The sequence below is a fragment of the Engystomops pustulosus genome, chromosome 2 (assembly GCF_040894005.1).
Source record: "Engystomops pustulosus chromosome 2, aEngPut4.maternal, whole genome shotgun sequence".
In the NCBI taxonomy this organism is placed as follows: Eukaryota; Metazoa; Chordata; class Amphibia; order Anura; family Leptodactylidae; genus Engystomops; species Engystomops pustulosus.
This window is the reverse complement of record NC_092412.1, coordinates 42,022,946-42,050,712: the sequence shown is the minus strand read 5'-3', so window position 1 is coordinate 42,050,712 and position 27,767 is coordinate 42,022,946. Positions and strand designations below refer to the sequence as shown.

The following is a 27,767-nucleotide window of genomic DNA, read 5'->3' as shown; positions in this document are numbered from 1 at the left end:
TGCGACACATTTATTTCTGTGACTTGACACAAGTGTCTTGCACCCTGTATAATGTAAGTGCACCAAAAAAAGTGTACACACCTTCTATAGAAGCTCCGATTGCGCCAGATAATTGAACAGTTGGCGCCAGTATTGAGTTATCGGTGCACCCCGAACAGTAGTGAGGCAAATTACACTGAGGCAGTTTGCACCACTTTTTCAGGCCCTGTGGGGGTCATTTACTAAGGGCCCGATTCGCGGTTTCCCGACGTGTTACCCGAATATTTCCGATTTGCGCCGATTTTCCCTGAATTGCCCCGGGATTTTAGCGCACGCAATCGGATTGTGGCGCATCGGCGCTGGCATGCACGCGACGGAAATCGGGGGCGTGACCGAACGAAAACCCGACGGATTCGGAAAAACCGCCGCATTTAAAAAGAAGTGTCGCGGGACTCCCCCTTCATCCTCTAAAGGTGACTCATCTCAGGCAAATCTGACTCTTATCAGTTTATTTGCATATGGTTTTGGAGGTAATTTATTAAAGGTAAACAGGCTACTTTTAGCTTAAGATGGAATTCTTCAAGGGATATTTCATACCTTAATGGAGCTGGTGACAAAGTGCCTTTAACGTTGTGTAATATTACCTAGTCTGAATCATTTTCATCCAGCCTCAGACAAAGAACATCATTGCATGCTATGCTGTTATTTGCTTTGCAATCAGAACATTACAAGTTTGAAAAATAAAGAATCTGCATTTGAATAGTATTAAATATTACTATATTCATATTACATATATTATGCTTAAATATGGATCTCTTTTGAACACAGATGAAAAAAAATTACAGCTTGAAAGCCGCGTACAAACAGCTTGAGCCATACAGACCCCTGATTTATAATGAATGCGCTTAGTGGGGGTATTAAGAGCTGAAAGCCTCCCCCAGGTTGTATATTCTGTGCGTATGAATGGACACTTATGTGTAGGAGATGTGAAAAGCTCTGATGTAATTTCATGTTATGGTAAAACTTTCCAAAATAGAGACCGACCTAAGAGCTATAAATTCTTATGAAGGAAATTATATTACTGGCTCTACCATCTTGCAGCACATTTGCATCCTGGATATATATGTAAATGTATATGGTTTTTTTAGACTATAAGGCGCACAAAAAAATCCTTTGATTTTCTCAGAAATCAAAGGTGCGCCTTATAGTCCAGTGCGCCTTATATATGAACCATACTTTCAGACAACAGCTGCCTTGAACTGTGCACAGGTCTGCCACCTGCTGGTCATTCATCCTTATAATCAGGTGCACCTTATAATCCGGTTCACCTTATATTTGAACCTAGACTTTTTAGCAGGCATTTATTGATGGTGCGCCTTATAATCCGGTGCCCCTTATAGTCCGAAAAAAATCAAAAAATCAAAATATATATATAATTTTTTTTTAATTTATATGTTTTACATATGTCACATACACTAACAAAAATGACCCTTTAGTTAGAGGACCCCTTGGTGTTGGTTTCCCAGCCTCTTACTTATAACAAAGGTAACACATGACTGATATTGTAAATTACTCGGCTATAGCCTGTGTGGCTATCCACGGTGATACCTGAGTAGGAGGCTATTGTGTGGCTATCCGTAACTAGCATAAAACATTAAAAAAAACTCTTTTGGGTTAACCAGCTGAGTGCCACACAAAAAGAGAAGGGTCCACTTCTCAAACCATATGTCGCCTCCATTCAATTACACCAATGCTTCTTTAGTATTGTACAGCTTGGCCTTGTTTTTTTTTTTCTTTAAATTATTATTAATCATTATCTCTCATCATTTTTCCAAGATGCACAAAGAGTGTATTAAATATTCTCTCTTACTTTAGTTTGACCTGTAGAAGGGCGATGGAATCAGTGGTCACACATAGTGCTCGGATATCTGGGATGTATAGACAGGCTGTGAGCTCTCCTCTGATCCCGCTGGATTTTGAGCAGGCTGTAAATAGACAAGTCTGACTCGGGATATCCCATATCTGAAACACATAAGGAGAATTTACTGAAAAATAAAAAAAAATGTTTTTTGGGTTCTCATTACTATGAATATCTCATACTGTCCTTGTAGGAATAAGTGATTTATCACTAATAGGATTACAGTAGTATTCATAATGAATAACTGATTATATTTTCAGATCCGTCATCGGGTCCGTATGACAATTTAGTTGTATATTACTCAGTGTTAAAGAGAATAAGGGCCTCAAGGTCCCCTGAGTGCATAGAGTAATAGGGGGAGATTTATCAGAAGTTTTTGAGGTAAAACTGTGGTAGTTGCCCATGGAAACCAATCAGAGCTCAGCTTTAATTTTATAAACAGCTGTGGGAAAATGAAAGCTGAGCTCTGAATGGTTGCCATTGGCAACTGTAATAGTTCTGCTCTCAGACACTACTGATAAATCTCCCCCATAGTGCACACCACTACAGTTTAGTCTCCCAGAGAAATAAAAGGAGCAACTTTGTCAATTGAAACACCCCAAATATGGGGGACATGGGAGGTTTTTTAAAACTTGAATTCGATGCATGACGGAGCGGTTTCCCAAGGGTGGGGGGTAAACCATTCATCACTGGCCGCTCTTACGGGACTAGGGACACAGCTCTACATACAGAAAGGTAAACTTTCATCTAACTTATCTTTTTTTCAGAAAAAAGCCAGTTTTACTGTCACAGATGCACCCGCGATCCTTGTCGCAGATCGTGGGCACACCTGTGTCCCTCTATGTGCCATGGTCCCTGCTGCCACCTTCCTGCTCCCCGGCCTGGACTCACCTCTGCACGCTCCCGGCTGTACTCCTGCTAGGCCGCGCGCCAGCTCTTTAAGACTTAGAAGGCCCACGTGCTCCTGATTGGCTCTGGCTAATCCGGCTCGCCCTTATAACCCACCACCTCCGTTCACTCCCCGCCGGATCTTCAGCAAACTCTAGAAACTTCCAAGGTTTTCAGACCTCGCTTCCCAGAGTGTTTCCAGTTGAAGTGAAAGCCCTTCCAGCGTTCCCAGACGCTCCTGTATCTTAAGCATCATTTCCTGCTAAGTGAAAGCCCTCCTGCATTCCCTGTGTTTCCAGTGTACCTCTGCGTTCCTGCATTTCCAGAGATCCTCTGTGTTGCTACCATTTCTGTGACCTGCTGTGCCTTCCAGGGTTCCTGTCCTGCTGTGCCTTCCTGGGTCCCTGTCCTGCTGTGCCTTCCAGGGTCCCTGTCCTGCTGTGCCTTCCAGGGTTCCTGTCCTTCTGTGCCTTCCAGGGTTCCTGTCCTTCTGTGCCTTCCAGGGTTCCTGTCCTTCTGTGCTTTCCTGGGTTCCTGTCCAGCGGAATTTTCAGTCCGTGCCAGCATTACCAGTGTTCCTCTGTGTGCCAGCGTTACCAGCGTTGTTACCACCGTGTTTCCTGCTGTCATCTCAGGTTTGGACTGTTTCCTGCATTTCCTGCCCTAGTCGCACCCGTGGAACGATCTGGGGCACCCCACCGCAGCAAGACCATCCCGCTTTGCGGCGGGCTCTGGCGAAGACCAGGTAACACTTAGACTCCGGTCCCGGGTTGTGGCTAGTACCATCACCTCCCGCTGTGGTCCAGAGGGTCCACAGACTATTCCCTAAGAGACTTTTCCACGAACTTTCCCTCCTCAAGTGTGATATTCTCTATGGGTGCATGGGGGAGCCAGAAAAAGGGCTCCTGATGACAGGTCCCCTTTAAATTACAAGCTCCCTCAGGTAGGAAATGAAAAGTCCTTTTCTGTGTTACGCATAACAAAATTCCTTCCAAAATCATCGGAAAATGAGGTGAGAAGAGTCATTATTTACCTGATATGAGTCACATTTAGAAACTAGAGGGGAAGCATCACTTTGGTTCTTTAGTAACCAGAACCTTATGGTGTCATATTAAAGATAAGAATCTCACCTTTCGGATCACATCAGGCTTGTGTAGCCTACTCTTTTACTCCTTACACCCCCCACTTTTTTCTCAACTGGCGAGCAAGATGCAAACAGCCAAAAAATGTCTCATTTTAATGGCAGCAGCTAATTTCATGTTGCAATCAACAAAAACTGCTAGACAATGCCCAATATATCGGACCTTAAATACCTGAAATTCTTTTTCAGTTACATTTACACATTGTAATGTAGAGTAGTTCCATCTCTGGTTTCTTGAACGTTACATGTTGATGTGCAGTTAGTGCAGAGAGAACAAATTATCCTTTTTTAGATATTCAGATTACTGACAGAAATACAGAAGGTTTTTGGCAGGCAGTTTGCAGGCGCTATAGAAGTTGGTGACTGGTGTAAGCAGAGAGCTGCCTGTGACAGCGGCATAGACGTGATACGAGATCTGCTGACAGCTACAAGGAATAGTTCGGTCCTCCACCTACACAGAGGATCCGCCTGCAAGGCTTTTCACACAGAGGAGAAGTCTGGTGTCACATACATTTCCATATGAGATAATATTGTGTGATATCTCCAGGGAATAGCCAATGCAAATTTTCTTTCCATCATAAGAATTATTTATAGATTTCTGTTTTCCACAGAATATATACATTTTTAGCAATGGTTATCGCTGATATTTTTGACATATCTACAGCAGAAATAGAACCCCAAACTGTCTTAGGGGTAATAAACACCATGAGATTTATTAATCGGTTTAAGACAGAATTATGTTGTAATTTGCACTAAAAAGGGCACTTCTGTGACTAGTATGACAAGAGGGTGTGGCCTATGAAAAAAGTCAACTAGCTTAACCCTACTTCTAATAAAACTTCCATCATTTTACTGTACTATAGATTAAATACTTTTCTCAAATGGCATATAGCATAGAACAATGTGCATGTAGAATGGCAAATCCTACACTGCTCAAAAATCTTAAAGGAAATCTACCATTTGTTTTCATGCATTGAGGAACCAAACATACATTGAGAATGCTGTAGCTACACTAATGCAGAAACATATCTTGTTTCATCCCTGATCCGAGTGGTTTTGCTCAAAAAACAATTATAAAATTCAGGACATTACTGAACTGAACTGTCCAGGCAGGACTAATCAACCTGACCTTGATGACTCATACACAGCAGCAGGGCAAGGTGCAGCAATTGATTACTTCTGCCTTCCATGGACAACTTAGTGTTTACATAATTCTCTGGAGCAGTGCATAATTAGGGTGAGGAGCACCAGAGCCTCATTATCATAATTAAAAAAAATTTTTTCAGCAAAATCACTCAATTCAGGGATTAAACAAGATATGTGTCTGCATCAGTGTAGCTACAGCATTCTCAAGGTATGTTTGGTTCATAATGCATCAAATCAAATGGTAGATTTCCTTTAATCATCTGGTTAAGTGAGGGTTGATAACAAGAACAGTAGTTCATGTTGTCCCTTTTCAAAATTTAGCTACAGATAAATACAAAGTTGATACTTGAGCTGTGAGAAGCTCCTCTGTGCACCCCTCTCCGCCTTTATTCAGCCTGCTGGCTAAGAAGTTGGAGGGGGGGTACACTCTTCACAGGGGTAAAACTTTGAATCCCTGTCACCTAAAATATCAGGTTTCAATTGAATCTAGGATTGTGTTTCTAGGTGCCAGGGAACTGGAGATATTAACTGTTAAATTGACAGGCAGGAGTGATTTATATAATTAAAAATCGCACTCGAAATTGTCACTTTAAACAGGAATGGGTGCAAATTGTGAAAAACTGCAATAAGACTTGGTGGGGAAAGTTCCTGAGCTAAATGAGCTGGAGTTCTGGGTTTACTTTGCACCAGAGGAACCTGCTTATATCCTCTATACTACTATGTTTTCAGTGTATTTTGTGACTCACAAAATGCTTCACTTCCACACAGGAGGCAGACCGATTTATATCTATAAAATTTATTTTCATCCTTGTACACATTTTAAAGGAAAAGTGAGACAAATTGTTGTAGACAAGTTTTTAGAGCCTTTGCTGTATGTTCCACAAAAATTAAGAGCCTTAGTCCTACAAATGATCTGCGATGTGAAAATTGAGCAAGTTTACCCTCTAGTGACTACAATGTGTACTGCAGCTTTATTACTTTCAACCCTTCATAGTCTTCGAGTTACATAATTTATAAAATGAAATTGTCAAATTCTAATTCTTTCTTCCTGCAAAAAGTCAAAGAATGCACAAAGGAAAAAATACTTGTACTGCTCCTTTCTGCTTAAATTGTATAGATTTTCTACAAAGACACTACAAAGAGATTTAATATACAATCTGCTCACCTCCTTCTCTATAACATGCTGCCTGCAGATAGGACACTATGTACAACCTTCCCAGTTCCTCCTGCTCTATAACATGTCCCTTGTAGAAGGGGGTCTATATAAAATGGACTTGGATAGTACTGCTCTATAACATGCTTCCTGCAGATAGGACACTATGTACAATCTGCTCAGCTCCTCCTGCTCTATAACATGCTGCCTTCAGATATGACACTAGGTACAATCTGCTCAGCTCCTCCTGCTCTATAACATGCTTCCTGCAGATAAGACACGATGTACAATCTGCTCAGCTCCTCCTGCTCTATAACATGCTGCCTTCAGATATGACACTAGGTACAATCTGCTCAGCTCCTCCTGCTCTATAACATGCTGCCTACACATAGGACAATATGTACAATCTGCTCAGTTTCTCCTGCTGTATAAGATTCCTGCAGATAAATCTCCATTTCCATGTTGCCGTTAAGAACCCAGAAACATAAGGGGGAAGTTTGATTGGCAGAATCAGAAGGCCAATTACCTACTGACGGAAATCGGGGGGCGTGGCCGTCGGAAAACCCACCGTATTTTAAAAAAAGTGTGTCGCTCGACACGCGCTTACCTGCACTCAGCAGAGCTTGGTGAAATCCAGTGAACTCCGACGGACTTCAGCGCAGCAGCGACACCTGAGGGACATCGGGCGCACTACCTTAGAGAATCGCCGGAAGACCCGAATCAGCGTCGGAGAACCCGCCGCTGGATCGCGAATTGAACAGGTAAGTAAATCTGCCCCAGTGTATAGTACATTGTCCCCTGTAATTATCAGACATTGGGGCTCATTTACTTACCCGGTCCATTCATAGTATCATAGTATATAAGGCTGGAAAAAGACGCAAGTCCATCAAGTCCAACCTTTAAGAATTAAATAAATGTGTTATCCCCATAACCCGTGATATTTTTGCTCTCCAGAAAGGCATCCAGGCCTCTCTTGAACATGTACATAGAGTCGGCCATAACAACCTCCTGCGGCAGAGAGTTCCATAGTCTCACTGCTCTTACAGTAAAGAACCTTTGTCTATGTTGATGGTAGAATCGCCTCTCCTCTAGGCGCAGAGGATGCCCCCTTGTCCTGGTCACAGGCCGAGGTATAAAAAGATCTTTGGAGAGATCCTTGTACTGTCCGTTCAGGTATTTGTACATTGTAATGAGGTCTCCCCTCAGTCGTCTTTTTTCTAAACTGAATAATCCCAAATTTTGTAATCTGTCAGTGTATTCTAGTCCCCCCATTCCCCTAATAATCTTGGTTGCTCTCCTCTGCACCCGTTCCAGCTCTACTATATCCTTTTTATACACTGGTGCCCAAAACTGTACAGAATATTCCATGTGTGGTCTGACCAGGGATTTGTATAAGGGCAAAACTATGTCTTTATCATGAGAATCTATTCCTCTCTTGATACATCCCATAATTTTATTTGCTTTAGCAGCAGTCGCCTGGCTCTGGTCACTAAAATTAAGTTTACCATCCACCAATACGCCCAAGTCCTTTTCAGCTCCAGTTTTACTAAGTAATTGACCGTTTAAAACATAATTATACTTTTTGTTTCCATTCGCGATGTCTTGCGGCCGATATCCACGAGGTGTCGCTGCTGCACTGAAGTCCGCCGGAGTTCACCTTCTTCGTCCCGGTGTAGGTGAGTGCTATTCTTGCGACACAATTTTTTTTTGAAATTCCGCGTTTTTTCCAAATCCGTCGGGTTTTCCGACGGCCACGCCCCCGATTTGTGTCACTTAAAAGCCGGTGCGCCGCAATCCGATCGCATGCACCAAAATCCCGGGGCAATTTGGTGCAAATTGGAAATATTCGGGAAACCCGACGAAAATGTGCGATTCGGACCCTTAGTAAATGAGCCCCACTGTATCAGTCTAATGTTCTGCCAATCATCCAACAGTAAATATAAAGTACTTTTTCCAATGGGCACATGAGATTCACTGATGGATATGTCCTAAAAAGCCTTATCTATTTTTGTAGCCAAAAAATAATAAGAACTAAAAACCCATCAAGTAAGCGCACGGCATCAGAGCCTTCGAAGTAACACAAATGTTTGCAAAAAACTTTTGCACAACTCACTTGATAAATTATCCTGTACCCATAACATATCTTATTAGATTTCTATATTTATCTTTCTCAGAAATATTCATTAAAACCTTAAAGCATGCACATTTTTCACTGAGAACATTTGTTCTCAGTATATATCGCTATTCTTAATATGATCAGTACGACATGCGGTAATAAATCAAAAGCTATAATCATGACACTAAGAAAGATAAAAATGAGGTATAATATGTGACCACTATAGTGGCTGCTCAAGATGTTCAAACCGTGACTAATAAAAAATGTACATGCTGCAGATTTAACAATCTGTGGCCATCTCAATTTCTGTGCAGAATCTTTCCTTATTGGGTGTGCAGCAACTTTATGTTAATGTATTAATTACAAAGTTACTATAATACACAGGTGATTTTTGCACAGAATATCTGCTGTATTTATATTTCCTTAATATACCCTTAAAGATTACCTGACCCCCCAACTAACAATGCCTGCCGACTAACAATGCCTGCCCTCCCCATGTCACCTAAAATTAGCAGCCAGTGGGGCACTGTACTCTAATTACAGGCGTTTTTCTGATATGCAAAGTAGCTTTTCTGACTCATCTCTGGCAGCCTGAGAGAGGAGAACCACACTGGGGCAGATTTACTTACCCGGTCCTGTCGCAATCCAGCGGTGCGATGTCCGACGAGGATTCTGGTCTGCCGCGATTCACTAAGCTCATGAGCCCGAGTTCCTGCATCCGTCGCTTTTGCGCCGAGGTCCGCTGGAGTTCACCTGCTACTTCCCGATGCTTGTAAGTGCGTGTCTTGTGACACATTTCTAAATGTAAAATCCAGCACGTTGTCCGAATCCGTCAACTACAGACATATAAAGCTCTATGTACAGATGGGGAATATTGTGTCCATTTTTTTTACCTGGTGCCTTATGTTACATTCATGACATGTGACCAGTGACATCATCGCAGTTCTCACAGCTTTCTAAGAATAGAAAACAGCACACCATGTATATGATCATAATAGCAAACTGTACCCCATGCAAGTATCTGAACACATGAAGTCACAGCAGCCTCCATGGACTTCTTCTCCTCCCCATCCTCCATGGAGGCTGCTGTGACTTTGTGGGGTCAGATACATACATGGTGTACAGTTTGCTATTATTAAGAGGTACCTAAGATGTCACTCAGGTCACATGACATGAACTGTGACCAGTAAGGAGACATAAAGCATGGGAAAGAGTAGATGGGAGGGGCCAGTCGAGCAGGACACGCCCCTCTTTGATGCCAGGGAATATAAGATAAAATGTGATTTATGTGGATGTAAGCAAAATAATTTTTAGCTAAAAGAAGGGGGTCAGTCAGTTGTGAAAATCTTCCACAATGAATGCAATGCTTTTAAGCAAATCACAGTTACATGCTAGCATGTGACTCCTAAAACAGGATCTGTTCTTCTTTTTGCTTCAAATAGCTTAGTTTTTAAGAAAACCGTATTTTAAAATTATGCAAATGAGCCTCTGATGCTCCGTGCATTGACATGGAAGCCACTTTTGGCTCCGTTGTCTGGTAATTATTCATGCTTATTCTGTCTGGGAAGGGAAGGAAGGAGGCAGAAAAGCAGAATGGAGGAATGAATAACTAGCAGACATCGGAGCTAGCAGGGGCTTCTGGGATGTAGCCAGGAGCCACTGAGGCTCATTTGCATAATTTTAAAAGCTGGTCTTCTCAAAAACAAAGCTATTAGACTCTAAAAGTAGAATGGATCCTGTTTCAGGAGTCACACACTAGCATATAAGTTTGGTTGGTTTAGAAGCACTGCATCCTTGTGGTTTCCTTTAGAGTGAAGATACCTCAATAGTTCTTGTCTATCATGCTTTCTACTAATATATCATCTGCAGAATGAAAAAAAAACATCTTACCTTTACTGTATTGTCTGTTGCAACTGAAAAGATCTTGTTATCCTCTGACGAGACTTCGACAAAAAAGATTGGGGCAGTATGACCACGGAGCATGCCTGTTGCCCGCCTATAAATAACAATAAGGGTTACATTTTTGGATGTATCATCATTGCATAAATCTCTATAAAGAAAATGAATACATCTCCCAGAAAGAAGTTCAGCAAAGCAGATGTTATAGAGATGGGACAGTTTCAGGCCATTGCTGTTTATCATAGATTTCATCAGAGATTAAGATGAAATTTGAGATTTGAGTGAAAAAAGGTTCAGGAGAGGTCGAGCAAATCTAGGTGGTCTTACGCAGGAACGTAGAGGTTCCACAGTCTTATAATGCGATCCATTCCCCCTGTTACGACAAGACTGCTCTCCTTGCAGAATGCAAACGTTTTCACTCCTTTGTATACGCGGAATACGGTTTGGTCTCCACTTGCTCTCCTCTGCGGAGGACCAGGTGTGGATGCCCCTCGACGTCCCTTCAGGTCTTTTACATGGTCTTTAATGTCCTTCATTTGCTGTTCTACATTTGTAGTCCCAACTGTACAACCTTTAAGAACAAGTGGGAGATGACACTGATGTTGAGTTTAGAAGAACTAAAAAGTGCAACCATATGACTATTGCACCAGAAGTTTTCCCTGCCTGTGCAATGAACTTGCAATGTGAAAACTGCTTTACTTGCTCTTATTACGCTGACACTTGTCATCAGAGGTCTTGCTCAGAATAAGGTCTATACAGTAGTAGTCCTCCAACAATGGTCACTAGAGTGGATGGTATCTGCCAAAATGATTCATCTCCATTGTCATGAATAGGGCTGCTACAGGACCCATGGCAGTCCCTGTATACTAATATTACATCAGATGCACACGTAAACCATAACATAACAGTTCTCTTATACTGTTAAAGCTTACCTATTACTAAAGCCGTGGATTCATCATTTGATGCAGAAATGACCGCTTTAATGGAATCATAATATTTCAGCTGAAAAATAAAACATGGTCATACATAAAAATATTATACATGACATGTACTGAAAATGCAGAAAAACTTTAGGAATAGAATACCCTGTTTTGGTGACTTTCTGGAAGACAGAATTGTTAAGTACAGCATCTGATATATTTTCCCATTTACTACTTAGGCAATATGTGAACATGCACTGAGTTTGGTAAAAAGTGTAGTGTTCTTGTATTGTACCTAAACTTTTGAAATTTTTTAAAATGTTATTTTTGTGAAATGAAGTGATATCAGTAAACCTTGTAGTCTATTTGTAATAGAAAAACAGCTTTGTACTATTTTTCCTTCCCTCGTGTCCTGCACTGATTAAAATATATGAAAGCAAACAACTTTCAACCCACATAAAAAAGCTTTAAAAAGGGATCAAAAAAGGTGTTGCGTACCCAAAAAAAAGCCTTAAAACAGCCCACTCTGTCAACGTAAAAATTGAAAAGTTCATTGGGGCACATTTACTTACCCGGTCCTGTAGCGATCCCCGATCCCGTCTGTCCGACAAAGATGAAGTTCGGCACAATTAACCAACATTGTGCGCCCCAGAACCTGCATCTGTCACTTCCACCGCTGAGGTCTGTCGGAGTTCACCTTCTTCTTCCTGGTGCTTGCAACACAATTTCCGATGTTAAATCCTGCGCTCTGTCCGAATCCGTCATGTGAAAGCCGACGCCGATACGCCAAAATCTGATTGCGTGTGCCAAAAACCCCTGTTAAATGCAGTGCTAATAGGAAACCCAACAAAAATGTGATCCGCGGACCCTTAGTAAATGAGCCCCATTGAGCCTCTGTTTGTAGCTGTCCTGCAAGACATTGCCGTCTGTGGACTGTGCTGACCCTATGCATTTGCTCTTGGAGTAAAAAAGTTATTCCTGTAAAAAAAAGTATTTCCAGAATCTTAGCATCCCATAGAATAAAGATAACATGTTATTTTTGTGGTATGGGGAATGGCCAAAAAAAGCTGAAAATCCTACTCAAGGATTTATGATTTTCTTTTCCTTATTCAAGATAAAGTTTATAAAATATGATCAATAACATATAGGTGCTCCTAAATTGAAGGTGAAAACTCCAAAAATAAGTCCCTACTAAGGAGAAATTAGGTAACAAACTTTGCCGAGATTTTTGTCATTTGATCCATTATGAATGAGCAGTTTTTAGGCCATACTGTCCAAAAAATTATAATTTCTAAATCACACCTTTATTTTGTTACAACCCCTGTAAAACACCTAAAGGCTTAACAAACTTCTTAAAAGTGTTTTTTCATAGGTAGAGGGGTGTATTTTCTTTAATGGAGTAATTTATGGGTTTTAACTTTTATTTAGGCTGATTAAAGTCACTTAAAATGTAAGTTTCACGGTTTTCATAAAATGTGAAAACTGACAAGTTTTAAGCAACCTACTATCCTAGAATGTATAAAAAAAAACATGCCTACATAAAGCAGAACTTCTATAAATGTTAGTTGTGAAGTTATTTGGGTAGTTTCAAGAGAACTAAGGACACCTACCACCATGATGAAGGACTGTAAACCAAGCACACTGACTGGTGTGTGCCCCCTCTGGCAGGATCTTCTAGTCTTTTAGTTCCTTATGCCCTTGTTTTTAAGAAGAAAGGCTTTAAAATTATGCAAATGAGGCTGTGGGCCTCTCAGGCTAATTTGCATAAATTTAAAAACCTTTTTTGACCACATATAGTGACACATGTCAGATTCTAAAAATATGGCTTGGTCACAAAGGTGAAAACTGGCTTCGGCGGTAAGAGGTTAATTTAAAACATTACTGATATCACCCGCAGTGTTGTTTTTTTTAAGGAAAAAATAATAATTAGAAAAACTTTTTAAAAACATGAAACTTTAAAAAGTTGAAGCGCACATTAGAGTAAAATATGGCAATGTATAACGAACGCTACTTTATCTCAATCTGCGAATCTACGGCAAGTCCAAATGTTGGACTGATATTAGCAGCACTTTTTACAGTCTTCACATTTATAGGCTTTAGAGTTTAGATTTAATGACTCTCTAATGATGTTTTATTTCATTCAGGCTAAAAGCTAACCTTACAGCAGACTCATTAAAGCCCATAGAGCACCAGTGATACACGAGTGAAAGGGCAAGCAAGAACATCTCTGAAACCAGAGAAGCTCCTGAAGGTTTATGATGAAAAAATGATTGTGTTTGTGGTTTTTACATGTGCTTCTTAGTGTTTTTTTTACATTTTAATGGTAATTCACACTGACGCAAGGGATTCCATGTTAGTTTCATTCCTTAGAAGTCAAAGTTCCCATTCACATGAGAGCAAGGTTTCTGTGGATATTGCTATCTTTTGTGTATGGAGGTGACCCAACTCTGCCCCAGCAGACGATATTGAGTAACGTAATGATCAGGCACAGATGATAAGTCTGAACCAGAGATGTCTGGCAGAAATTGACTTTCATATCTCCCAATGAAATCACAAGTGGACTCATCTGAATGGAGCATGTATAGACATCCTTTAAATGCCTATACATGCTGGCACTATTTAAGTAACTGAATTTGGCATTGTTTGGTAGGATTATAGCAAGTCTCCTTTCACACAAACCTGTGAAGGACTGATACCTGGTTGCACAGTTTGCAGACGGAAATCGGTCACAATAGAAGCCTATGGTGCCCGGCTGATGTATGGTGAGCAGAGCGTGTGTCACCATACTGTGCCGTCAAAGGGATGAAGATAGAGAATACACGATCTAAGGCTGCATTCACACTGCCGCAAGGGGGGCGTATATACGGCCGACGTATATATACGGCCAATATACCCCCCTCCACAGACGGCAATGGGCGCACGGCGCCCTATGGGAGCGGTGCGGTGCAGCACATGTGCAGCACGATACCGCTCCATGCCCGGGAAAAAGATAGGGCATGTCCTATCTTCTCCTGCATTACGGCGCCGTGCGCCATACATCCCTATGGAGAGGGGCGGGGGTGAGCAGCGCTCACCTCCTCCTCCTCTCCCCGCGCGCTGCCGGTACAGCGAGCAATGGAGGTGTGAATGTAGCCTTACTCTGTATGTACTGCCGGGCACCATGCCTCACTATGGAGAGCACGGCCGGCACATGTCGGTGCACAGGAGAGGAGGTGCACGGAGCTGTAATACTGGGAAAGATAGGACATGTCCTATCTTTTGCCTGGGTATGGAGTTGTACCGTTCCGTGCACCCATTGCCAGCCTATGGGGGACGTATATACGGATGCAAGCTTGCGGCCATATATACATCCCCCAACTGACGTGTGAATTTAGCCTTACACTGTATTATAGTATACTATATAGGAAGCTTCCAAGGTTTTGTCTAAGTGACCTTAACAGTATTTACCCTTTAACCTCTTTACAGGACTGAGTATTCCCTGCATAAGTGACAACACAAGGGAACTGTTGGAGGCAAGGAATGTACTGTTGTATTTCATGCGTACATACATACTTCAATCCATGCATTTATACATGCATTTACCTGTGTCACCCAATCTCCATGAACTTTCCAGCGGATTAAAGTTACATGAGGAGAGAGAATGGCATTCTCTAAGACAATGGTTGGCATTATGTTATCTGGGCGAGGCATCTTCTTCCACATTCTAAAATTAAAAATTTGCATTGTTGAAATACAAAAATATAAGTGTCCTCAACACTATGCTCCTGGAATAGATGCCATAAACTGCTAGCGGGAGGCTCAGAAACTGCCAGGCTTGCAAATTGGTAAGCACAAGAAATGAATAATAGCTATAGTTTAAATATCAATTCCATTCTTTTTAGAGACCCAACTGTTGTGCCTAAAGTTAGTTTAAACCCTGGCATCTGACGATATCCTGGACGAGTGTCTATATATTTGGGACTGAGGCAATGCTGACTGTACTACATTTATTACAATATAAGAGATGCTTTTTGTTTAGATGATGGTACCTCAATGTTTCTCCTATGGAGGTGAAGAGTAGGATATTGACACTTCCCTGCAATAAAGAGTGAGAGAACAATGCAGTAATTAAAAAAAAACTCTGCTTTACAATTTTTCGCTTGAAATGTTAAAATTTTCAATGTAATCTAATTTTCCATTTCAAACAAATCCAACAGAAATTAAAACATAGTTGTGGGTATTCATCATATGCCGGCATTCATGCTGTCGCCAGCGGAATGGAGCCATTGTTCTAAAATTGAATGGGATAATAATATGTCCCTAGTGATTGGTACAACCCCTGCAGGCTGGGTTTTCGTGGCAAAATTGCACCGCATTAAAAGCTTGCATACTATTGAGAATTGCATTTTCTAAGGATAGGTGATGTAAAAAAAAGTCTTGGAATACCCCTTTAAGGCTACATTCACACTGCCGTATGGAGGACGTATATACGGCCGACGTATATATGGCTGATATACGTCCCCCATAGACGGTAATGGGTGCACAGCACCGCTCCATACCCCGTAGAAAGATAGGACATGGCCTATCTTTCTCCATAGTACGGCGCCGTGCGCCATATGTTCCTATGGAGTGGGGCCGGGTGAGCTGGCTCAACTTCTCCTCCTCTCCCCGTGCTCCGCCGTTGCCCGCCGTGCTACGGTACGGCGGGCAACGGCCACCTGAATGTAGCCTAAGGCTGCATTCACACATTCCGGCTTGTAAGCATTGTAAACAATGCAAAATATATGGTGCAAGTTACCAGTCTCATACGTCTCAGTTTAAACGCATAGAAAAATCGGGCCAAGCCACTCCCCATTCCAGTTGACTTTTGCTTTTTTAAATGCAGGTTTGCCGGAACATGTGAACGCAGCCTTACTGTGTCTGCTGTGGTGTGGTCCAGGCCCCTCCTCCACATAATATGGGTGTCCCCCTGGCCTATAACAGCTATGGATATTAGCTAGGGGCATTCATTTGCCGGACACACCTGAACTTTTAGTTCATGTCTATTCATCTCTAATCAACTGTACTTGGTTTTTCTTTCAACCTTTTGTCCTACGGTAGCAACACCTGTAACCTCAGGCGAGGTTGCACCATGTACAGACACCCTGACACTATTTGCAGGTTCAACAAAATCCAGGCCTAAGAGATGAATGACAGACAACAGGCGAATCTGACATGTGTTTACCTTGTCATCTCCATATAAAATCATACATTCATCACTGTCAGTTCCACTAAAAAGAGAACAGGAAAAGTAAGTTTAGTGCACAGAATATTACATATATAAATCTGATGCATGAGCGTTACACTTTACAATTTTTTTGTGTATTTAACCATAAACTTGATTGAGTTATTAAAGTTCCTTTATGCTAGGAATCTAGGCCAAGTGTGTACACTCATAGCCTCTATTTTTTTGAGTCATACACTTACAATAGATCTTCAATTGGGTGGTTATGTCGTAGCTACAATAAAGCTCAGGAAGCAATGTTCTCATGGTAACATGATCGTGCAGGATGTAGCCGACTATTGAGTTAATTATTGTAATTGCTCTACTTTACCTATTATTATGGCCATAAGATGATCAAAATATGTAACCAAGTTTGGAGGAAAAGAGGTAACATTTCAAAACATTTCAAAATCACATGACATGTAATCAAATGAAACATTTGCAGAAGCTTATCCTTGCAGTGCCTTCCTGATGCTTTTACTAAAAGTTTCACAATATATGATCACAATTATACATTACCAGTAGTCTAATTTTAAAGGCATAGTTTCCAGTCCTGTGATCTGGCAGTACGGTTCCAAGTTCGACAATTCATACAGTTGGATCTCTCGATCCCTACATAAAATAAATACAATAAATTAACAAATGAATATAAAATAAATATATATATATAAATAAATATAAAATAAATGTGAAAAAGAACACTCCAAATAAAATGACTGTAAGTTATTGGTATTAATCTGACACCCGGTGCTAATTTCTGTCGGGGTCAGAGATAGTGGACGCACTGAACCACCGTGAGGGATGACGTAAGCCAACACCTGGGAACGGAGTCTAAGTGGCACCCGTATTCACCAGAGCCCGCTGCAAAATGGGATGGACTTGCTGAGCGGGATACCACTCCACAGGCGTGACTTCGTTCGCAGTGATGGCCAAGGCAAGCTACATAATCAGAAGACAGCGTTGGAGTCATGTTCAGGCAGAAGGTCAGGACAAGCGGCACAGGATCGGAGTCAGGTCACAATGAGTACTCACTATAAACACAGAGTACAGCTTTTCAGAGGCATGAGGCACAAAGATCCGTCAGGAGGCACAGGAAGAGGCCGGATATTTTTTAGGGCAGCGGCCGGCCAGCGCCAATAATTGGCGTGCTGGCCCTTTATATTTTACAGAGCCTCCGTGCTCAGAGCACGGAGGCCATCACTGGAGCAAGGGAATATGAGTGAGCACGTGCTGATGGGGCACACAGAGGCACACGGGTGCGCCTGCAACCCGGGACATGGGTCGCAGGAGCACCCATGACAATTTCCTAAATTATCTTACCATCCCTATTTAACTTGCAGCCTGACTTTTCACTCATTGACTTTGCAAAAATGGTATTCTGTTCCAAAGTGACTGAAACCCTCGGCCACCAAGTTGTCCAGCTGAAGTCCAAAGAGGTGACCCTGTCAGCCATAGCAAGAGAAGGTGGCCATTCCGAGTCTTTGATTTCTAGAATATTGTATTTTTACAACATCACAAACTCATTCAAGTTCCCCAAGAATGCTGGTCACCGTCAAAACACAAATGCAAGAGAGGACAGGATAATGCAGAGAATCTCCATGGGTAATCAGTTCAACACTGCATCTGGACTTGTTCTCCAGTTCAGCACTGACCATAGTACAGATCTGTCTAATCATACAGCGTCACAAGGTTTGAGAGTGTTTGTACTGAAAGCCAACTTTGCAGTGACCAAACCTCTCATTAGCAGAAATAGTTAAAAGCTTAGACTCAAATTTGCTGGGGAGCATGTTGTGTGGACAGAGGAGAAGGGGTCAACAGTATATTTTAGTGGTGAAAGCAAGTTCAATTTATTTGGGTCTGATGGAAAACATTGGGGCACATTTACTTACCCGGTCCAGTCGCGATCCAGCGGCGCGTTCTCTGCACTGGATTCGGGTCCGGCCGGGATTTAATAAGGTAGTTCCTCCGCCGTCCACCAGGTGGCGCTGCTGCGCTGAAAAGCATTTTAACGCGCTGGAATTCACCGAGGCCGTCTGAGTGAAGGTAAGCGGGTCCCGAGCGACACATTTTCGGTTCTTAAATGCGGCGGTTTTTCCGAATACGTCGGGTTTTCGTTCGGCCACGCCCCCCGATTTCCGTCGCGCGCATGCCGGCGCCGATGCGCCACAATCCGATCGCGTGCGCCAAAATCCCGGGGCAATTCAGGTACAATCGGCGCAAATCAGAAATATTCGGGTAACACGTCGGGAAAACGCGAATCGGGCCCTTAGTAAATGACCCCCATTATGTTCCTCAAAAAACTGGGGCAAGTGTGTATCAGAACCTTCTTCAACGTCACGTGGTTCTTTCCTTGCATTTCTTCAATCACTCAATTGACCAGCAATTGACATGAAATGGCCAGATTTCTGATCTAAATAGCGAAACGCTGGAAAATCCTTAGTGACAAAGTTATGGACTAGAAACACACAACAATCACAGAACTACGAAACATGATAGTAAGGTAATTTAGTTTTTTTTTTATCCGTTTTTATTTTCATAATTGTTTGTATGTGTCGTATGTATACTGTTTTATATCCTTTTTTACCTGACAAGTCTATATTTTATGCATGCTCTGTACTTTTTGTAAACTAAATTTTAAAACTTAATAAGTCTCTGCTTGTAGACTTCAAGAATCTAAGTTTCCGAAGAGATTTTACGTTACCAATTTTTTTTTTTTTATAGAATAGCATATTTAGCTATTGTATGTCCTGTGTGATTTACCAGCATGAGTTCTCTATGCCTACGGTCTTCTTAGTATAAGTAAATTCTGGGTGGTGGTAACATTTGTGTGGGTGCTTAGAGTGCTAGGGAGTAAATTTAGCATAAATATGCCATTTTGGATAGTTGGGCAGGATTTATGTTGTAAATTGGAAGGGTCTCTTCTGTAAATGTACCTCCTGACTGAACTCAAGAGTGAGGGTTCATCACAATATACTTTGATTATTTTGTAAAAAAACTAGTTGAATGGTGTACCCCTTACATTCTTCAGATGTTTATCAAAAAAGATTACATTATTTTTTAAAAAATCAAGTGATCATACATTGGTTTTTAATTTTGATATCCAGTATATATACAGTATATATAATATTATATATATATATATATATATATATATATATATATATACAGACACTTATACTCACCCAGTTGCCAAGACTAACTTATTGTATTGTGTCATAATTGTAAAATCTGTCACCCATTTTGTCATCTTCTTTATACTCTTTTCCTAGAAAGAAAATGTGTTGTTCATTAATAGAATAACACAGGTATAAGAGTCACTTTTTAGCTGAGATGAGTCATGATGAGAGGCTAGAGGGAGAGAATCACTTGAGACAGCATAGTTCTGGACTCATTGTAATGAGAATCTCTTCTTTCAAAATTCATGAAATGGAGACACAGGCAGTTGAATACACAGTCAGAAACTGGATCTTTATCTGCAACTCACCATCCCGACTTTAATTAAAATAATATCTATATATATATAAAAAATATATATACATATAGTGCCATTATATTCCCTAGCGCTTTACGAATTTACGACAATCCTGATACAATAAAGAATTGAGATTTTCATATTTACAATGGCTCCAGAACCATGGTTCTGGCTGCAATAAAGCCAAAGGACCTGAAGTGACGCTTCCTATTCAGCCTCGAAACGTAAGTCATCTAAAGTAAAATTGACTTTTCTCTGCTCATTTGCATATAACATTGGAGGTGATTGTTTCAAAAGTAAATGGGACATAAAACATAAAAGAGATTGTTTGAAGGGACATTTCATTACCAATTCCAAAATCAGTGTGGTACATTTTTTTGTACTTTTTTCCAATACAAACTTACAAATATTGCCTTGTCGCGCTTTAGCTTCATTTGTGTAGACCAAAAATAGATGTGACCATCTTCCCTTACAATTATTAGAGTGTTATCTTGCATGAGAAAAACTCGCAGAATGGGGTCTCCATGCACAAATTCTTGGATGGTTGCTGGTAACATGAAGCTGATTTTTCTGCGTCTGAGATATGAGTCTTCCAGTTCTGCATAGTCCAGTTGCATATAAGTGCAAAATTGTTCCTAAGTGCAAAATAAAATATTAAATTGTGGCAATATTATATTTAATGTCTGCTTTAAAAGAAGTCTACAAAACTCCATCTTTGCTAGATTTCCACTGATTTATCTTCTTCTGCTTTTCTATCAATCCCATGATGTTCCAGCGTTGCACCACATTGCCATTTAAGGACTGAACCATCTCTGCTAGCTTGGAGGGCACTGTTATTATCCATCTATAGTCATCAAGTATACAGTCAGGGAGGCTAAGCTGTAAGTTTCTTATTTATAACTGTGTGGCAGCAACTTGCATAATCATTATTAGTAATTGCAATCTGAGCATTTGTTACCCCTGTGGAAAACATGTATGATACAGTCAATCATATAGGAAGATGTGATACATGTGAAGGGTGACATATAGATCTTCATATACTCAAGTGTAGAAAGTGTGTTACTGGAGGCAAACCCACACTGATACTAACCAACCCATCCCAATGTAATATACACAGATAGAAACAAATGGATGAGACACTGACATGCAAAACCATAATTGAACAACTGGGTTTTAGCACAACTAAAGAGAGTCTTTGACAACAATACCTATAACATGCTGCCTTTCTTCCCAGCCTGAGATTCAGCCTGATATATGTATAAGCCCTACTTGTAAAATCCTCTCTAACTTCTCCTTAGATGTGTGGTCGCTTCCTGGTTGTGACGTCAGCTAAAGACACTGGGACCAAAGGAGCTTCCATCACTTCCCATAATGCTGAGCTCTCCTCACATGCAACAAATGGGTTCAGTATTGCTTTTATAGGATTACAATAGACATTGAACAGACATCTGCCGTATATATCTCGAATAGACTGTAGAGCTTTATATACAGCTTTATATATTTTATTTATCGGTGAAGAAAAAAGGATATCACTGTATACAGTACAGGTTTGTTCTTAAGTTGAATTTGTATGTAAGTCGGAACTGTATATTTTATAATTGTAGCCCCAGCCAAAATATTTTTGGTCTCTGTGACAACTGGATTTTAAAACCTTTGGGTTGTTCTAAGAACCAGGAGTAACAATAAATCTTAATTGCAGACACCTGTGATAACTGTTACAGCTGATCATTGTAGCCTAGGACTAAAGTACAGTAAATGACCAACATCCAGAGGTCCGTTTGTAACTAGGGGGTCGTATATTTAAGAAGTGTCCACGCCACATATGTGTTGCACAGGACGCATTTGTGTCGCGGCTGCACTATTCTTCATACAACACTAATTTCTGCACTGAAGAGGGTGTTCCAGTGCACAGTTGGACTTTGCACCAGATTTATCAAGCAGAGTCCGAGTGTGTTGTACGAGTATGTCATACCCCCCCCATGTTAAAGGTGCACCGAAAAAAGTTGATGCACTCTATCGGAGCATTGCAGGGGGGGAAGGTTCATGAAGAACGTGCACCACAATTCCTGAATCTGTTGCACACTGCACCCTCTACAGGCAACTGCACGTACTGCACTATTCTTGATAGTTCTCTTCATATTAAGCAGAAAAAGATTCATCCAATAAAGTTCCTATTCTCATAAACTTCTCCCCAAGGCAATTAAAATCAGTGGGGGGTTAGTTATGTCTTCACATCTCCCAGGAACAAGATCATTATAAGAAAAACTTTCTCCATAGCTCTAAATAAAACATAGTCTATTAACTATGAATTGCCAAAGTGACAAAAATATCAGTGATAATGTGAAGCAGAGAAGAATCCTCCAGCTAAATTATAGTTTTATGGTTATTATAGAAATAAACAAGCTCTGTATAAAAATTTCCCCTAAATTCAGAGACAGCACTTATTGTTATAGTAGGATTTACTCCTAGAACAGCTTAACCCTATAAGAATCAAGAAGATTCAGGATTAAATCAGGCGCCTTTCTTTTTTATTGTTTCCTGTGGTTTTTTTTTTTGTCTTTTGTGGGATAAACTGGAAAGGTTTATGCGTAAATCTGGCTTGCATGTGTGTCAGTGTTTGATATTTCAGAATGTTTATTTATGGCTAAATGTATACATAGGGGCTTATTTACTAAGGGTCGCGGATTGCACTTATGTCGGACTTTCTGACACTTTTGGAGATTGCCCGGCTTTGACAGGAAGTTAACAAGTGTCTGCGCTGGTTGTGTCACACGCAAGCGGATTTTGGCACAGCTGCGCTGGCTTTCATGCGACAGAAATTGGGGGGGTGGGCCGTCGGACGACCCGACTGATTTGGACTGAGCGCAAGATTTAATTTTCAAATTGTGTCGCAAGACAATGCACTTACATGCGCCAGGAACAAGGTGAACTCCACATTCAGCGACACATTCAGGATATCAGGCATACGATCTTAGTGAATCGCGGCACAGTGCATTATACACGGACAATGCACTTTGTGTGAACTCCGGTAGACGGTATGTAAACCCCCCCCCCCCCCGTGTTTGTACCCTTTTTTTTTTTTGTTACAAATTTTTGTCTCATTGTTTTAGGGTAAACAAGGCCAAGAAACAGAAGATATTACATAAGACTAGATCAGACTGAGACAGATTGGGGCACAATTTAATTACCTGGTCACTGGAGTTCACTGAAAGTGCATTATCTGTCTATAATGCAACGTGCGGCGATTCACTAAGATCATGTGCCAGAAATCATGAATGTGTCGCTACCCTGCTCAGGTCCGACAGAGTTAACCATCTTTTTGTCGTGAATCTTAAACATAGGGCTTGCAACACAATTTAAAAGTTAAATATGGTGCTCAGTCCGAATCAGTCTGACCTTCCAATGTGTGTGTGGAAAAGAAGTCAGCGCAACTGTGCCACAAAAGGCTCGCGTGCGACACAATCCCAGCGCACACACTTCTTTAATACCTGTGCAAGCCTTTTTAGCCCAGAAAAAGGTGCATAGTCTGACAAAAGTGCAGCATGACCCTTAGTAAATGAGCCCCATTTTCTCTTCAGCATGAGACAATTTTATGATTCTTTCTCAGTACTAGGCCCCTTTCATACATACGTAAGTTCGCTGGGGCTGGAACCCAGGCATAGCATATGGGCAGCTGGAGAAGGGGATGGGGAGCGCTCCTCACCCCTCCCCATAGGTAGCCAGACCATACGTACGGCAAAAGATAGAACATGCTTTATTTTTTCCAGGTGCGGCACGCTATGTTGACACACATGTTGATCTCGGTACTGTGCACAATGCACTTCCATAACGCATGTATACTCGCTTACAGTCGCAATAAATGTTTGTTTGAAAAGTGCCATAGACTGTCACTGTGGACCATCAGAAAATGTCTATAACCTGAACATTCTGCATCTTGTACACATTATTAACTTGTATACGTTATTTCAGTAGTGAGAGATAAAGTGCAATATTGGGGGTCATTTACTAAGGGCCCGATACGCGTTTTCCCCACGTGTTACCCGAATATTTCCGATTTGCGCCGATTTCCCCTGAATTGCCCTGGGATTTTGGCGCACACGATCGGATTGTGGCGCAGTGCTTGCACTTACCTTCACTAGGAATAGGCCGGTGAACTTGAGTGTGTTCCGATGCTCTTTAGCGCATCGGAGGAACTGCCTTAATGAATCCCGACCGGACCCGAATCCAACGCAGAGAACGCGCCGCTGGATCGCGAATGGACCGGGTAAGTAAATCTGCCCCATTGTGTCACTTCACTGTGTGAATATTGTCCCTAATATATGCAACAGCAATATTTAATGAGGTGAAATTCTGAGGATATCAGTTGCTGCCCTTCACACCGTCTGCCTGGATAATTGATATCTCAGTGTAAGGTACAATATATCACTCACCCACTGAATTTTTCCAGTCGCTGTAAAGTCTATTTTCATAAACAGTTTTTCAATTTGTTCATCGCTCTGAGACAAAAATAGAAAAATGAGGACTTTGATACATGTAGTTGTCTAGTGAGCAGATAAATCTACTATTAGTTACAAATTGGGGATGCAGCCATTTGTTTTTAATAAATTAAGAATCTCAAATTCTTTTGAACTATGCGAAACCAGGCTATGTTATAGGGGAAGCAAAACTTAAACTTTTGGCCACACATAATCAAATATGTTAAGAAGACAGAGTTAAGTTTATGGAGGAGCCTTACATTCCTCAGGTTGCTAGTCTTTGAGGGATATATATATATATATATATATATATATATATATATATATATATATATATATATATATATATATACTGCCCTAGTTGCCTGGCTGTGGCTTATTCATGGAGTAGTTTGAATATTCATGGAAAAATCAGGAGAGAAAATTCTCAGTAATTTGCTTTGCCGATCTCTCGTGAGTAGAGATGAGTGACCTGGATTCCCGTTTGGGTTTGGTGGCTTGACCAGGATTTATTGCCAGATTGCCGGACAGCCAATCTGGCAAACTAACGCCCCTAGCAACAAGCCTAGGATATGATAGACCAGGGAGAGTCCCTCTTTATATTTTGTCCTGTTTGTCAGGACATTACCAGCAAAGCTGAGAAGACTTCAGTAGGCACATTGATAAGGTATTAGATTCTTTGCTGCTCCAGTCCACCAACTTCCGCCATCCTGTCCACTGCCGATATGCCTGATACGCATTGAAACTAATGCTGTATCAAGCACACCGGCACTGGACAAGTGCTGGGCCAGGTGAGCAGAAGTTGTCGAGTTGAAAGGTGTCTGCCTCTGTAAACAAACAGGGGTACAGCACCGATGGACGGCGGCTTAGGAGTAGTCAGAGAAGGTAAGCATGGTTTTTTTCACACCCCCCCCCAGGCCAGGTATATATATACAACCCCTTTAAGTGATTGATTATCTGACACAACATTTTGGATAGGAACAGCCCTAAGGACCTGTTATAAACGACAAAACCTACGAAATCTCTAGTCACTTACAGTTGCTCGTAATCCTGTGCTTTTCTTTATTGCCCATTTAAACGCATCCAGGTCCAGGGATTTATGCCCATTCTTTTCAAGTTCCTAGAACAAAGCAATATCATTCATTACAATAAAGGGAATCACTTCCTAATCCACAATCCTTGCTGCGTAAACACCATTTTCCACATGTGTTTGCTTTGTATTCTGTGCAGGTCTGATTCAGGGATTATGAATGGTTTGAATGTTTTCAAATCAAAAAGTTAAGAAACAGGCGTATGAATGATACTTTAGTCACAGGTCTGGCCACTTGGACTCCTTTTTAGCTCTCTTAGGCAAAGGCTTTTCTGACCTTTTAAGACAGGTGTGTCCTTGGCAGTAAATGTACATCTCATGCCACAGGTGTAGCTAACATGATGCAAGAATTCAGCTTGCTTTCTATTTTAGGATATCTCCCCTATATATGGTATCCATAAAAAACTTGATATTGTCTGTTGATATACCAGTTACATCATCTTCATGATTTTCATTGTTCTGCTCCAGTGATGCCGAAGGACAATGGACATAAAGGGGGATATTTATCATACGCCAGTGCTCGAGCCTGTCACTGCATTTTCGCAGCGCAATACATCAAGAGGCTTCCACCTCTTGATGTATCGGGCAGGATGCTGCGCAGTGTAGAAATAAACGCAGCCAGCGACTTTTCACATGTGAAAAAGTGCCTACACTAGTGAGTTCGCAGGCATGGGCACAGGATAGCCCTGCGCCGTCCCACTCCCGGTCGACCACGCCCCCCCTCCTTCACGCCCCTCTGGCGGATTAGAGGAAATAATCACAAGTGCTAGCAATAAGTTAGCATTTGTGATTATTTCATGGCGCCCCAGTAGCCATGCCCCAGTAGTTGCGCGTCCTAGTCCGTGAAGCCGGCGTTCTACGCATGCCCAGAATGCAGGCTCACGGCTGCACAGTTACTGCTCCAGAACTACTGCGCATGCGCAGAACTCCGGCTTCACGGACGAGGACGCGCAGATCCTTGTAGCTTTGCGCCAAATATATGCCGGTAGGAGGATCAAAGATGCTACTGGGGCGTGGGGTAACCATGCCATGTAGCCTCAGCTCCAGCTACTCCACGCCCCAGTAGCCTCTTTAGAAAATTAGCATATTAGGGCAATAAAAGTTCGAAAAAGATACAGGGGACGTGAGGATTAGCCCTTAAAAGTGCTATCCTCCAGTCCAATAGAGGCACCTACCACCCGATCTACCTTAATAGGTAGATCCGTGGTGGTAGGTTTCGTTTTAGTTGACAGGTATTACCTGACTATACCAGTCATTACAGAGATATGGAAACAATCCAGGTTACTATTATTTGGTATAGTATGTACAGTATTTATAATGTATGTGGGGGATGGGGTGCAGAGCATGGTCACACCAGGCTCAGAAACTTCAAGGGGGACGTAAAGGGCAAAAAATTGCATCCATATCATGGCGCTCCATAGAGGTTTATTAGACCTGGTCCCAGTGCGGTCAGCACATTGGGGGAGATTTATCATAAGTCTCTGAGAGCAGAACTGCCTATGGCAACCAATCAGAGCTCAGATTTCATTTCTCAACTTCTCCCTCATTGTGTCTCACTGCAACGTGACCAAGCCAGGCGGCTGCTTAGCTTTCTGTAGAGAGGGGAGGGGTGAGGAGCCCTTACCCGACCCTTCTTCTGCACCCAGCTGTGTTCTTCACCCAGGTTCCAGCCCAGGTGAAGCACACGGCTGTGTGCTTGAGGCCTAAGGGGTGAGTATCTCAGGAGACTAGTCCTATATTTTTCGATGCATCTCTCCACTATAGCTGATACTCTTGGCATTATATTAGGAACCCCCCTTTCTAAAGTTTATATTCTATGATTAATTTAAACACGTACCTCAAAAGCTTTCCTCAGTCTATGCAGCTGCTCCAGGGTCACCTGTTGTTCAAACTGCAGAAAGAAAATGGTCTTATCAAAACACAATCACCTTTTTAAGTACACATCACCTATTGCTCTCCATTTTACCCATACAATGGATGGCTATGTCATATACTACTATATGCTTATACGGTGGTATTCATCGTCCTGTTCATCACCACCCTCCTGAAAGTAAGAAGAGGAGTAAACATCAGCAGAAGTAATGTAACTGTCCTTATATGCTTAGTGACATCACTGGGGATCTCCCTGAGCGTACGCTCAGCGGAGGCCTTGAGAGGGATGTAATACTTTGCATCTATCCTCCATTGGCTCCAATGGGCTCCGCTGAGTGTATACGTTGCTTAGCAGGAGGGAGCAGGATGGAAAATGTAGCTTGCTGCGTCCCGTGTTTCCACCAGGATACAACATATACTGGTCAGACAGAGGAAAAAATGATTCCTCAATCTGCC

At 41.7% G+C, this 27,767-nt stretch overlaps 1 protein-coding gene across 1 annotated transcript in view; it reads right to left on the bottom strand.

The window, feature by feature from the left end:
• The window catches only part of LOC140117547 (cilia- and flagella-associated protein 337-like), a 110,328-nt gene that overhangs the window by 65,405 nt on the left and 17,156 nt on the right, over positions 1–27,767 (bottom strand). The window contains exons 3-15 of the mRNA XM_072134374.1: positions 27,277–27,330; positions 25,386–25,469; positions 24,305–24,370; positions 20,279–20,509; positions 19,585–19,667; positions 16,922–17,014; positions 16,364–16,409; positions 15,189–15,235; positions 14,743–14,863; positions 11,173–11,242; positions 10,568–10,811; positions 10,232–10,337; positions 1,850–2,001 (exon numbers count right to left, since the gene is read on the bottom strand). Coding sequence (XP_071990475.1) covers positions 1,850–2,001; positions 10,232–10,337; positions 10,568–10,811; positions 11,173–11,242; positions 14,743–14,863; positions 15,189–15,235; positions 16,364–16,409; positions 16,922–17,014; positions 19,585–19,667; positions 20,279–20,509; positions 24,305–24,370; positions 25,386–25,469; positions 27,277–27,330 — 1,397 coding nt within the window. The remainder of the gene's footprint in view (positions 1–1,849; positions 2,002–10,231; positions 10,338–10,567; positions 10,812–11,172; positions 11,243–14,742; positions 14,864–15,188; positions 15,236–16,363; positions 16,410–16,921; positions 17,015–19,584; positions 19,668–20,278; positions 20,510–24,304; positions 24,371–25,385; positions 25,470–27,276; positions 27,331–27,767) is intronic.